Raw genomic sequence first — 13,103 nt, forward strand, 5'->3', positions numbered from 1 at the left:
TTAAGTGTGTGAATTTATCCCTATTGAGCGAGACGGTGGAGACGGTGGTGAGGAAAAACTCCCTGAGATGATACGAGGAAGAAACCTCGAGAGGAACCGGACTCAGAAGGGAACCCGTCCTCATCTGGGTCACACAGCGCCCCTCTCTAAATGAATCTTATTTAAAATGTAAGATCGATTACTTCGGTAAAGCTGCTTTGAGACGATGTCCATTGTTAAAAGCGCTTTACTTTATCTCCTGTATTAAAAGAGGAGAGGAATCGTCCCTGTGAGAGATCCTTGGTCATCTGCTCTTACCTGCCAGGTGCCCTGATGCTTATTCTGAAATCGAGTCTAAAAAAAAGTGAATTAGTAGGGCTGTTTTTTTTTTTTTTTTAAATTGACTATGCACGTATTTCATTTGAAATTTTAAATAGAGAACTGCACGCCCTTAATTGTGTGATTCAGCTTCAGCTTTTAGTTCACTCACAAACCACAAACTCCAGTTATGAATGATACGATGCAAATTCAAAACGCTGAAATTCAGATCTTCACGTTTAAATTCAAAATTCCAACGGCAGGATTTTAACATCGTCTTCATTCCCCGTAGGAAGATGTTGGATGTTTGGAAAGCAAACATCAGACACTAGAATATGTTGGATAATTGACTATATTTATAAGTGTGTATTAATTTTAGTCGACATCAGCTATAATACAGAATGTCCCAGAAGTCTCCATACACAGGGACTATGTTTGCCAGCACCACGTCGGCTGTGCCTTCGTCAGCAGATGTTCCTGGACGTCCACTTCTTCTCGGTCCGTTAATACGTTTGTCGACAGTGTCACGTGTGTGATGCGGTCACCATGTTTCTTGTTAAAGTCCATCGCAACCTCGCAACAGCTTCCCGATCCGGCCATGAGAACGATTTCAGTGCGTTCTTCTTTTATCAAAGGCGTTTTTTTAAGGCTATCTGTATAATGTAAACTAAGTATGAAACATTTTGCTAAAAGGTGTTCATGTTCCCTGTGTATGGAGACTTTTGGGCCACCCTGTATACATCTCTGAGCAGGAAACGTGGATTAATTCCTAGTCTAGACTCCTGAGATTGTGTTTCTCTTCCCTCAGCCGTGACCAGGCCCTATTACGACTTCCTGCTGCGGCAGAAACACCCGACGCTCCCTACCAGCCTCCCGCAGCAGCAGGTCTTCATGCTGGCCGAGCCCAAACGCAAGAGCTCCAACTTCTGGCACAACATCGGCCGACTGACGCCTTTCAAAAAGTGAACGAGTCCGAGAGAGAGAGAGAGAGAGAGAGAGAGGAGCTCTCAGCTTGTGCCTGAACTTTACCCTTCTATCCTCCTTTAATTATTATTATTATTATTATTATTATTATTATTATTGTTGTTGTTGTTGTTTTTTTATTCCATCGCCATGGTTGTACAGACCGCTCCACAGATTTATTGTAACCGTGTTTGATTTTTGGAGAAAGCACTTTATTAAGGTGGTTGCAGTCAGACTTGGTGACTGGCTCCCTGGGACTGTGTCAATATTTGTTTTTGGGGGGTTTTTTTGGGAGTCGTTTATTTCCTGGAGCTCTGATTAGCCCCTGTACACACTAATATCACTAACTTGGTGGTGTTTTTTTTTTTCTCCATGTCAGCAGATGCCAATTGTACACAGTGCCAGATGAGTTTGCTTTTCATATTTAAGTTTGTTCCTTGTCACCTGAAAAAGTAAATAAGAGTTATTACAGTTACTTCCTCATGAGTTTATGTTTGGGCTGATGTTCAATGTTGGTTGTTGTTGATCAAACGTGGCGTATTACGTTTATTCACACGTCTCTTGGCAGACAGTTTTATCTGCAGCAGAGTGTTGAAGGTCACGGCAATGTCACTCTGGAATATGTTTATTTTTCCCCTAGCAACACACAACTGCTGCTTTCTCACTGGAATAAGGAAAATACAGCACCCCCCCACAACCGAGCAGCACAATCACTTTATATTAAAATGTAAAACTGTTTAAGGGTGCTGGCTTCTAAGTGTAACTATAGTCACCTTGCTATATTCAAGGCTCTCACTTTAGGCAGCTTTTTGCGAGCTAGCCCATATGTTTAGCTAATATACTTCACTCACAGCTCCTCATTTAGGTTGCATTTTCCCGGTTCGTTTTAAATGCTCCACGATGGTGGAAAAACACCATATTAGAATCGTGGGATTTGAACCAGCAACATTCTGGTCACTAATGGAGAGGTGTAGCTGATGATCTACTGCTGCGCATGGATGGACGGGGAAGATGATGACTTCATTTTCAGCTACTTTCATTACATGCTGTTTATATGAACAGAACCCATAATCCTCATGTTAAACAGGTCATGTTCACAGTGTAATACCCAGATGGGAATGAGATACTTAAGTACAGTTATAAATTCAAAACATGAGGGAACAACATAATTAAGGGGTGGCCATGACGTGGGAAATGGTGGGAATGAGATATTTAAGGAGTGGTAATGTCTTGGTAACATGAGTCAATGAGATAATTAAGGAATGGCCACAACTGAGTCACTGGAGAGAATGAGATAATGATGGAGTGGCCACAAAATGGTAACTGTAGAGAATGAGATAATTAAGGATTGACTACAACTTAGTCATTGGAGAGAATGAGATAATGAAGGATTGGCCATGACTTGGTAACTGGAGAGAATGAGATAATTAAGGATTGGCCATGACTTGGTAACTGTAGAGAATGAGATAATTAAGGATTGACTACAACTTAGTCATTGGAGAGAATGAGATAATGAAGGATTGGTTATGACTTGGTAACTGGAGAGAATGAGATAATGAAGGAGCGGCTACAACTTAGTCACTGGAGAGAATGAGATAATGAAGGAGTGGCCACAAAATGGTAACTGTAGAGAATGAGATAATTAAGGATTGGCCATGACTTACTTGGTAACTGGAGAGAATGAGATAATTAAGGATTGACTACAACTTAGTCATTGGAGAGAATGAGATAATTAAGGATTGGCTATGACTTAGTAACTGGAGAGAATGAGATAATTAAGGATTGGCCACAACTTAGTCAATAGAGAGACTGAGATAATGAAGGAGCGGCTACAACTTAGTCACTGGAGAGAATGAGATAATTAAGGATTGGCCATGACTTGGTAACTGGAGAGAATGAGATAATGAAGGATTGGTTATGACTTGGTAACTGGAGAGAATGAGATAATGAAGGAGTGGCCATGACTTGGTAATGCAAGAGAATGAGATAATTAAAGCGTGGCCATAAAGGCACATCTTAATACACACTCTCCACACCACTAGGGGCACTGCGCAATCATCACTCCTTAGTTGTCTTGTTCTCATGCGATAATACGTCACGGCCAGCTGTTAACCTGACCTGACTCAGATTAAACTGCAGTGGCATGTACAGCTGTGCCAACTCACATTTTAGCTTTTAAACAAGAAACAAGCAAACACAAGACCCGGGCTCAAAAAAAGACGATTTATTTCCAGTGTTTTTAACCTTCTTTCTCTTCGTTTTAGCATTTTGGTCATCACACATGCATCTGTTTGTCATGCACACATACTTTCTCAGACCCAGACATTACCATCTGAATACATCAACATGTGCATGTAAAAATATATATATATGTGTATATATATATATAATGGACCAGTAACAGAATGAAAGATGCGTTAAGACTGGAAGCACTGGTTTGCAGTCACATCGTTTCCTACAAAACTCTAGATCGCAGAGCTGGTGAATAAAAAAAAACTTGCAATATTCGACAAGAGCAACAGTTCATTAAAAGAAAAAAAAAAAAGGTTCCTGTTCCAGAGATTAGCTTTACGAGGCACTTCATTACAGACAGACATGACTTTGTGTGACTTTAATGCTTAGAACTTCCTGTAGTACCAGTATAAAGGCTCTGACTTTTTTATATTCCTATAAATAGAAATATAAATTGACTTCATTCTCACTTTTTCACTTTGTGATGCTGGCTGCTTCATTGCATTGTAAAAAACAACAACAACAACAACAACAAAAACCTGCTTCCTACAGCACACAGCACAGAAAACAAGTCCTGACGTGGACTTCCTTCAGAATAATATTTAAAAAAAAAAATCTAAAGTACAGGAAAAAAACTGGATATTTTAGGACTTTTTTTTTTTTTCCCCACATAAATGTTTGTCCTTTAAACACTCACACTATTATAATCTAGTTTAGTGTCTGTCCCATCACACTACGTTCACACTAGCAAGCGACATCCTGACAAGTGAGATTTGAACTGTCCTGTCCTACATGACCTCTCGTTAAGAGGTCGTTAAGAGACATTAACACGCTAAAAAGGAAATCGCGGAAGTTGTTGGCGCCCCTGGAGAGCATCTCCATTTAGCTCGCTTTGCTAATCTAACCTGCTAAGGAAGCTAGCATGTAACATGACGGTAAATCAAAACACTGAGGATTTAAATGGTGTTTAACTCGTCAGATGTAGAAGCTATGTATAGCTGAGAACATTTCTCATCAGGACTTAAAAAAATGTCAAATAAAAAACACCCACAAGCGACAAACAAACATGCTACACAAGCGACTTGACACTTGCTAGTGCGAACGTAGCGTTAGTGTCACCGTATTTTAGTGCGGTATTGTCTCCTTCTGTAGTCCTTACCCTTAGCAAAATGTTCTAATTTACTCTGCACATGCTGGAGGGCTAAAACATGACTGATAATCAAGAAATCTAGTGGTAAGATAGCAACGTCGGTTGTATCGTATGCTCTTTTTATCTTCTAATGTTGAAGATCAACAGGAAAACTTCATATTACTGGGGTTTCAAGAGAAGACCTTGACCACGACGTCCTTTCCAGTAATGTCTTCTAACAATTCAGCAAAAACAAAACAAAAACAAATGTAAACCATTTCACCTTCACCACAAATGTAGTCGATCGACCAAGATGTGCTGTGGGACGTTTGCATCTTTAGTTTTTCGCACTGGAGTGCCATGGGAAACGTCGTCTATCTATCTCACCCAAAATACCTTCCCCACTCTGTATCTACAGACGTTCTGATGTGGCTCAGTGGGGTTACAGGTAATTATAAACATGTACTAAACTTCAGCATGTAGCTGGACACTGGAATAGTACGGGGGCCACCATCTTGGACAACCGGAATTTTTCTTAAGTACTGTTCAGACGGGATTACACGTCCCTGTTCAGTATGTCTAATGGAGGACGTCTGTAGTAGTCCACACGGGACTGATTGTTTTGTCCTTCATTATAAGTGCTTATTGTTGCATTTGATCACTAACAGGTCACATGACCGTAACGTATGCATGCTGTACCCATGCTAGGAACTTGGTAGCTTACCTAAACGCCCCCGGAAACGTCGCTTCTCGTATATAGACGTGTCTATATATTAGTTTTATTTTGGTTTCAGTTGGAGAAAAGGGCTATCGCTTACTAGAGTGACTTTATACTAAAGAAAAGCGTGCAAAACCTCTTTTTCCACAGGATATAACGCACTCTTTACCAACATTTCAATTCAGACACGATTCAGCTATGCTCGTTTTATAGAAGGTAAAATACGGCTAAATCTGTACAGGCACTTGGAGTCACAGTCTGTGAAATAATGACTTTATTACGTGGGGATTTATGAGAGATTTCTCTTACTCGTTAGCTACGTTAGCAACGACGCGAAAAAATGACGAAAAGATGCAAAAGTCTGATCCCAAACGTGTCTTGGCGAATCCACTACAAGAGGGAACATTTAGCCACTTTGATCCATAAAATTGAGATTACAATTCAAATCTGATACATTTAACTCCAGTTAGTCCTCTTATGAGCCTGTACACATATAGATATATACAATTTATATTTATATATATATATATTTATATTTATATATATATACTTTGTTAAAAAGAGGCGAAGGGATTAAAAGGATAAAAAATATTGTGCAGTACCTCTATGAACATTAATTCATTCATTCACTTTCATTTGTTTCATACACACACACACACACATATGCAGACATTTTCTATAAACATTGGTAGAACTGCGAGCGCACAACTTGAGCCCCGGAAAGTTTATGTGGGTGAGCATCGGCGCCCGAGTTCAAGCTGGCTTTGCCTTTGCACTTTGGTTCCCCCCCATTCAACTGATCCAGACTGGACTGGCGACTTAGCGTAGAAGCAGGACAACTCGAACCTTCATCAGTCCCCGTCACGACCTTTGACCCCTGTGAACCAGCCCGCAAAGACCCAGGATGCCAACGCTCGCGGGTGATCCAGTCCCGAATGGAAATCTCTCTCGAGTTTTGAAGTTTGAGCCGGTCCGCGTCTGAAAGCTCCGCCCCCTTCTCGGTACCACCCTGTTCACGCCAGTCGTTAATGACCGCGAGTTCGGCAAAGTCCCGCTGCCCACCCAGAGTGTGTCTCCGACGGACTCTTTTCTCTTTCTTTCTGCTATTTTTCTGCCCTCCGATGCCAAACATATCGTCTGCGGATGAGCGGAAATGGGACTTCAACCTCTCGGTGATACTCAGGCGCTTTGTTGGTTCTGCCTGGCTGTGGGAGGAGGAAGAGGCGGAGCTGATGCTTCCCGCAGAACGGCCTTTTTTCACCGCTTCCAGAACGCGAGACAGACGGCTCGGTTCGCTCCGGCTCATCCTCTCGCTCTCTCGCCCGGCTCTGACTTCTAACGACGATTCGCTGTCCGTCTTCTGGTGCAAGGACCGCCTCTTGGACGTGTTGAACGCCGTCAGCTTTTGCGAAGCCAGGATGTAGCGGTTTAAAGGTTTTTGAACGTTAGTACACTCTGACTTTCTAGGGACGATCTCGGATGGGGTAACAGGAGTCGTCGTGCCTCTGGGAAAAACAGGAAACTCCGTCTCACTGTCCGTCTCCACGTGTCGTCCCTCGCTGATCAGCTCGCTGCGCTCGTCGTCGGCCTCGTCTCCGCCCCGGCTCTGCAAATCCGCACTGAGCACGCTCGACTCCGCCCCCGTCAGGAAAGTCATGGAGGAGGTGGTCGAGTAATCCGAAGTGATAGAGCTCACTTCTGCCGTGGCTGATCCTCCGACAGAACCGGTTGGAGGTAGATCTGTGGCAGACGGCACTACTATGTCCCAAATTCTCAACCGATTCCTGGATCTGCATGTTCCTGGGTTCGTGGCGCCAAGGTCTTCCACCTGAGAAGGTGATTCGGATGTGGAGCTTTTGGAAGGGGCTGGATTTCGGAGGCGGAGACTGGGCAGTGTAGAGTATTTTTGGGATTCAGAGATCTTAGAGGGAGACGGTTTCTTCAAGAAGAAGGAGTTCCTGTGCTCTTTGCGCCCCTTGGGTGTTTTTTCAGGTTCATTCCCATCATGTGAGTCTCCTGATAAATCCGGCTCTATCTGTTTCGGGTTCTGCAGCTCACTCTCGATAAAAACAGCATCCAGGTCATCATCGGAGCTGCTAGCATGCAGCTTCTCTTTGGGCTTCTTGCGTTTGCGGTTAGCTGCAGCAAAGATGGAGGAGACCAGTTCGCGGCTGTACTGGTCCTTCCCCGACCCCCATGAACCCTGAGAGAGGTGGAGAGAGACAGAGCAAGGAGAGGAAGGAGAAACAAATATATGAGGAAAAACCGATGATTAAGAACAAGATGAGAAAGCACCAACAGCATTGAGAGCAGCATTAAGAGCAGGAAGTCAAAGATCTAACCGCTGTGGCCATTGCAACACCACTCCACCTGCTCCTCTGTAATCAGCTCAAATAAAAGAAAGACAGAGTCAAAAGAGAAAAGTCTCAGTGAAAAGTGCCAGAGCTCATAAAGCACACCAGCAACACTAGCAGTGACACCATCGATTCACCGTTATCCGTGTTTACATGCAGCGTAATAATCTGTTCATAATCCGCACGAGAGCTCAACCGGAATAATAAAAAAAAAACGCCAGAGTCCAATCCGAATGAAATTTCTGTCCAATTGAGCAAGGTGGGTCAATATCATTTTAATAATCCATTAAATATCAGTATAACAGTCGTGTAAACCTTCATGTCTGATTACTCTGACTAGTGGAAAACGGTCCAACTGTCCTGAAACATCTGAATCCGTTTCAAATCATCGTGAGGCATAAAACGAACACACTGAAGTTCAGCATCTAATATTGTAAAAATAAAAGGGTGAAAACTCTGATAAAACTTTTATTTCTTGTGTTATTCCGAAACGGGGTTTGGTAACATTAGTAGATGAGTACAGGAATTCTATATCTGCTTTAGCAGTGGGTAAGGTGCGCCGTTTATGTTATTGTCAACATCGAGAGCCTTTGTTTCAGAATGTGGGACAAATATGAAATGCTGAGCAACTTTACTGTGCTCACAATCTCTACTTCTCCCTACTTCTCCCTACTTCTCCCTACTTCTCTCTACTTCTCCCCGCTTCTCTCTACTTCTCTCCGCTTCTCCCTACTTCTCCCTACTTCTCCCTACTTCTCCCTACTTCTCCCTACTTCTCTCTACTTCTCCCCGCTTCTCTCTACTTCTCCCTACTTCTCTCTACTTCTCCCCGCTTCTCCCTACTTCTCTCTACTACTCTCTACTTCTCCCTACTTCTCCCCGCTTCTCCCTACTTCTCTCCGCTTCTCCCTACTTCTCTCCGCTTCTCTCTACTTCTCCCTACTTCTCTCTACTTCTCCCTACTTCTCTCTACTTCTCTCCGCTTCTCCCTACTTCTCCCTACTTCTCCCTACTTCTCTCTACTTCTCCCTACTTCTCTCCGCTTCTCCCTACTTCTCTCTACTTCTCTCCGCTTCTCCCTACTTCTCTCTACTTCTCCCTACTTCTCTCTACTTCTCCCTACTTCTCTCCGCTTCTCCCTACTTCTCTCTACTTCTCTCTACTTCTCCCTACTTCTCTCTACTTCTCCCTACTTCTCTCCGCTTCTCTCTACTTCTCTCTACTTCTCCCTACTTCTCTCTACTTCTCCCTACTTCTCTCCGCTTCTCTCTACTTCTCTCTACTTCTCCCTACTTCTCTCTACTTCTCCCTACTTCTCTCCGCTTCTCTCTACTTCTCCCTACTTCTCTCCGCTTCTCCCTACTTCTCTCCGCTTCTCTCTACTTCTCCCTACTTCTCTCCGCTTCTCTCTACTTCTCTCCGCTTCTCTCCACTTCTCCCTACTTCTCTCCGCTTCTCTCTACTTCTCTCCGCTTCTCTCTACTTCTCTCCGCTTCTCCCTACTTCTCTCCGCTTCTCTCTACTTCTCCCTACTTCTCTCCGCTTCTCTCTACTTCTCTCCGCTTCTCTCTACTTCTCTCCGCTTCTCCCTACTTCTCTCCGCTTCTCTCTACTTCTCTCTGCTTCTCCCTACTTCTCTCCGCTTCTCTCTACTTCTCCCTACTTCTCTCCGCTTCTCTCTACTTCTCCCTACTTCTCTCCGCTTCTCTCTACTTCTCCCTACTTCTCTCTGCTTCTCTCTACTTCTCTCCACTTCTCCCTACTTCTCTCCGCTTCTCTCCGCTTCTCCCTACTTCTCTCCGCTTCTCCCTACTTCTCTCCGCTTCTCTCCACTTCTCCCTACTTCTCTCCGCTTCTCTCCGCTTCTCCCTACTTCTCTCCGCTTCTCCCTACTTCTCTCCGCTTCTCCCAACTTCTCTCCGCTTCTCTCCACTTCTCCCTACTTCTCTCCGCTTCTCTCTGCTTCTCTCCACTTCTCCCTACTTCTCTCCGCTTCTCCCTACTTCTCTCCGCTTCTCTCCACTTCTCCCTACTTCTCTCCGCTTCTCTCCGCTTCTCCCTACTTCTCTCCGCTTCTCCCTACTTCTCTCCGCTTCTCCCAACTTCTCTCCGCTTCTCTCCACTTCTCCCTACTTCTCTCCGCTTCTCTCTGCTTCTCTCCGCTTCTCCCTACTTCTCTCCGCTTCTCCCTACTTCTCTCCGCTTCTCTCCACTTCTCCCTACTTCTCTCCGCTTCTCTCCGCTTCTCCCTACTTCTCTCCGCTTCTCCCTACTTCTCTCCGCTTCTCCCAACTTCTCTCCGCTTCTCTCCACTTCTCCCTACTTCTCTCCGCTTCTCTCCGCTTCTCTCCACTTCTCCCTACTTCTCTCCGCTTCTCTCTACTTCTCTCCGCTTCTCTCTACTTCTCTCCGCTTCTCTCTACTTCTCTCCGCTTCTCTCTGCTTCTCTCCACTTCTCCCTACTTCTCTCTACTTCTCTCCGCTTCTCTCTACTTCTCTCCGCTTCTCTCTACTTCTCTCCGCTTCTCTCTGCTTCTCTCCACTTCTCCCTACTTCTCTCTACTTCTCTCCGCTTCTCTCTACTTCTCTCCGCTTCTCTCTACTTCTCTCCGCTTCTCTCTACTTCTCTCCGCTTCTCTCCGCTTCTCCCAACTTCTCTCCGCTTCTCTCTGCTTCTCTCTACTTCTCAATACTTCTCTCCGCTTCTCTCCACTTCTCCCTACTTCTCTCTACTTCTCTCCGCTTCTCTCTACTTCTCTCCGCTTCTCTCTACTTCTCTCCGCTTCTCTCTACTTCTCTCCGCTTCTCTCCGCTTCTCCCAACTTCTCTCCGCTTCTCTCTGCTTCTCTCTACTTCTCAATACTTCTCTCTGCTCCTCCTGTTTCTCCCTGTTTCTCTCTACTTCTCTCGGCTTCTCTCTACTTCTCTCTGCTTCTCTCTGCTCCTCCTGTTTCTCTCTGCTTCTCTCTGCTCCTCCTGTTTCTCTCTGCTTCTCTCTGCCTCTGAGATGGAAATCATTTAAAAATGCGTTACGCGTTATCAGCCTTCACGTCACGTGCATATCAACACGAACTGTCTACACACTGGCCGGTTTATTAGAAATCTACAACTGGAATGAATTCATTCGGATTGGTGGAAAGCTCTGCATGTAAACACAGCCACCGAAAGCCGGATGGAGTTCAGCACAGTATAATCGTGTATGACATGGATGCGTCGCATCGGTCGACAGCAGCAGGCAGTCGTGACTTTTAGCAAGCGTGACGTGTGCAGAAAGCAGGTCTCGGTGGGTTCTGATCCGTCTGTCGGAGCTGCTCGTGTTTAACTCGAGAGGGAATTTGGGTATTTTTTTGTGAACTGTGTTCAAGAGAGAGTTCGAAATCGGACTCGCACTCACCTTCGATTTGGCCGAATCACTAGTGGGTGAATCTGTGAAGGAAGAAACAGAGAGAGTGCGTAAGGAAATAAATAAAATCAATGAGTTGACTCAGTCCAAAAACAATAATGAGACAATACTGAGGCAGGACAGGGAGCATAGCACTCTGTGTAAGACGAGATAAAGGGTAAGAGAGGGGGGAAATGGATCGAGCGCATGCAGATGAATAGAGATGAATCATTACTACACAACTAATAGTCTAGTGGGTGGAGCTAGCTGGACCTGATCCAACTCCTCCCCTAACCCCTAAACCTTAACCCATGAGATGCTGTAAAACAGAACAAACACACTTATCCAGCATGAAATACAATGAGTTTTCTCAACCCCCAGACTCTGCCCAAGTAGTCGGAGCTGGATCAGGTCTGACTCCACCCCCTGGACTTTTAGTTTGACTCCGCCCAGGTAATACGAGCTAGATCAGGTCTGACTCCACCCCCTGGACTTTTGGTTTGACTCTGCCCAGGTAGTAGGAGCTGGATCAGGTCTGACTCCACCCCCTGGACTTTTGGTTTGACTCCGCCCAAATAGTACGAGCTAGATCAGGTCTGACTCCACCCTTTGGACAAATGGTTTGACTCTGCCCAGGTAGTACGAGCTAGATCAGGTCTGACTCCACCCCCTGGACTTTTGGTTTGACTCTGCCCAGGTAGGAGGAGCAGGATCAGGTCTGACTCCACCCCCTGGACTTTTGGTTTGACTCTGCCCAGGTAGTACGAGCTAGATCAGGTCTGACTCCACCCCCTGGACTTTTGGTTCTGCAGTGAAGGGCTCATGAATGAGTGAGCAGCACAGTGTGTTACGCTCAGGTCCATGTCCTCCAGCAGGGGGCGAAGTTTCCCCGCTTTCACAACTAATGAATAAACAAACATGTGAATGTAAAAGGTTTTTCATGATTAAGCCAGGAAGCCAAAATCAAAGCAGTGAAGGTTAGTTTTGATAAGTTATCATGGTATTGATTGTTGCTGTGGAGACACGACAAGAAGGGCCATGCAAGTGGGATGTGGCAGTTCTGGTGTTTGAGGCAGCGTGCACTTTACCATAATTATTAGAAAATTACCAAAACCACTAAGTACAAAGAGAAAACGAATAAAGAGAGAAGAAGGAATCTGGGGTCAGTGTTGAGCACACTGTTCCTTAGAAAGAAAAGAATAAGAAATAAAACATACAAGGAAAATAATACTCCAAGTTATAAGGATCAAAATAACACCCAACGTAGAGTTTATCCTCTACTGGGCCGGTTCCTCAGGGTGTTCCTCAGGGTTCTGCACCTTCTCACAATCTGTTTCCCTTCAATCATAATATCCTCAGCTTTCACTGGTGTGTGGAGCTTTAGATAAGCACTATGTGTAATCTTATTTAAGGGGAAAAAAAAAAATTCAGGACGTACGGTTATAGTAAAATAATCAACGACAGGTTGGTGTGATGAAGCAGAGCCCCTGTTACCAGGACAAAGTTGATTATTTTCCAATCTTCACGTGTTTTATTCCTCTTAGACAATAGCAATTTTCCAACATTAATTCAAGTATGACACGTCGTACTTTTTACCCGTTTATAGTTACATTTAATGAAGTGGACGTTCCTGGTCTCAGCTATGTTATAGCAGCTACAAACAGGCGTTCCTTCAGCAGCCTGAAATTTCACATCTGTAGCTTTAATACCCGTAAACACTACTACTGAGGAGGTGACAACAGAAGAGAACACGAGCAAAAGAGAATAAGAAGAAGGCTATATTTTGATGGAGTGCAGGAGGTGGTGTCATGACAACAGTAGCATGGCAACAACAGGGATGACTATGGAACCAACCAAGAGGAGAAGTGACGGGGGGGGGAGGGGTCAGAGAGGGGCTAGCTACGGAGAAAAGACAACACTAAGAAAAAACAAAAACGAAAAGATAACTAAAGAATTGATCATTTTCTCAAACTCTACTTTCAAGTGGCGTTTCTTCATCGGGAGCCGAGCCCCCCCTGCACACCCCTT

General features: G+C 44.6%; 2 protein-coding genes across 3 annotated transcripts in view; one reads left to right on the forward strand and one right to left on the reverse strand.

Moving 5' to 3' along the window:
• Window positions 1-1,731, forward strand: part of LOC128605606 (rho guanine nucleotide exchange factor 4-like) — a 67,826-nt gene extending 66,095 nt beyond the window's left edge. For both annotated transcript variants that reach the window (XM_053621269.1, XM_053621352.1), the window contains one exon: window positions 1,106-1,731. In XM_053621269.1, coding sequence (XP_053477244.1) covers window positions 1,106-1,263 — 158 coding nt within the window. In that variant the 3' untranslated portion in view covers window positions 1,264-1,731. The remainder of the gene's footprint in view (window positions 1-1,105) is intronic.
• A 3,647-nt stretch (window positions 1,732-5,378) lies between these two features.
• Window positions 5,379-13,103, reverse strand: part of LOC128611390 (rho GTPase-activating protein 21) — a 105,573-nt gene continuing 97,848 nt past the window's right edge. The window contains exons 24-25 of the mRNA XM_053630891.1: window positions 11,088-11,119; window positions 5,379-7,542 (exon numbers count right to left, since the gene is read on the reverse strand). Of these exons, the coding sequence (XP_053486866.1) occupies window positions 6,016-7,542; window positions 11,088-11,119 (1,559 nt within the window). The 3' untranslated portion in view covers window positions 5,379-6,015. The remainder of the gene's footprint in view (window positions 7,543-11,087; window positions 11,120-13,103) is intronic.

Source organism: Ictalurus furcatus, chromosome 1 (assembly GCF_023375685.1).
Source record: "Ictalurus furcatus strain D&B chromosome 1, Billie_1.0, whole genome shotgun sequence".
Taxonomy (NCBI): Eukaryota; Metazoa; Chordata; class Actinopteri; order Siluriformes; family Ictaluridae; genus Ictalurus; species Ictalurus furcatus.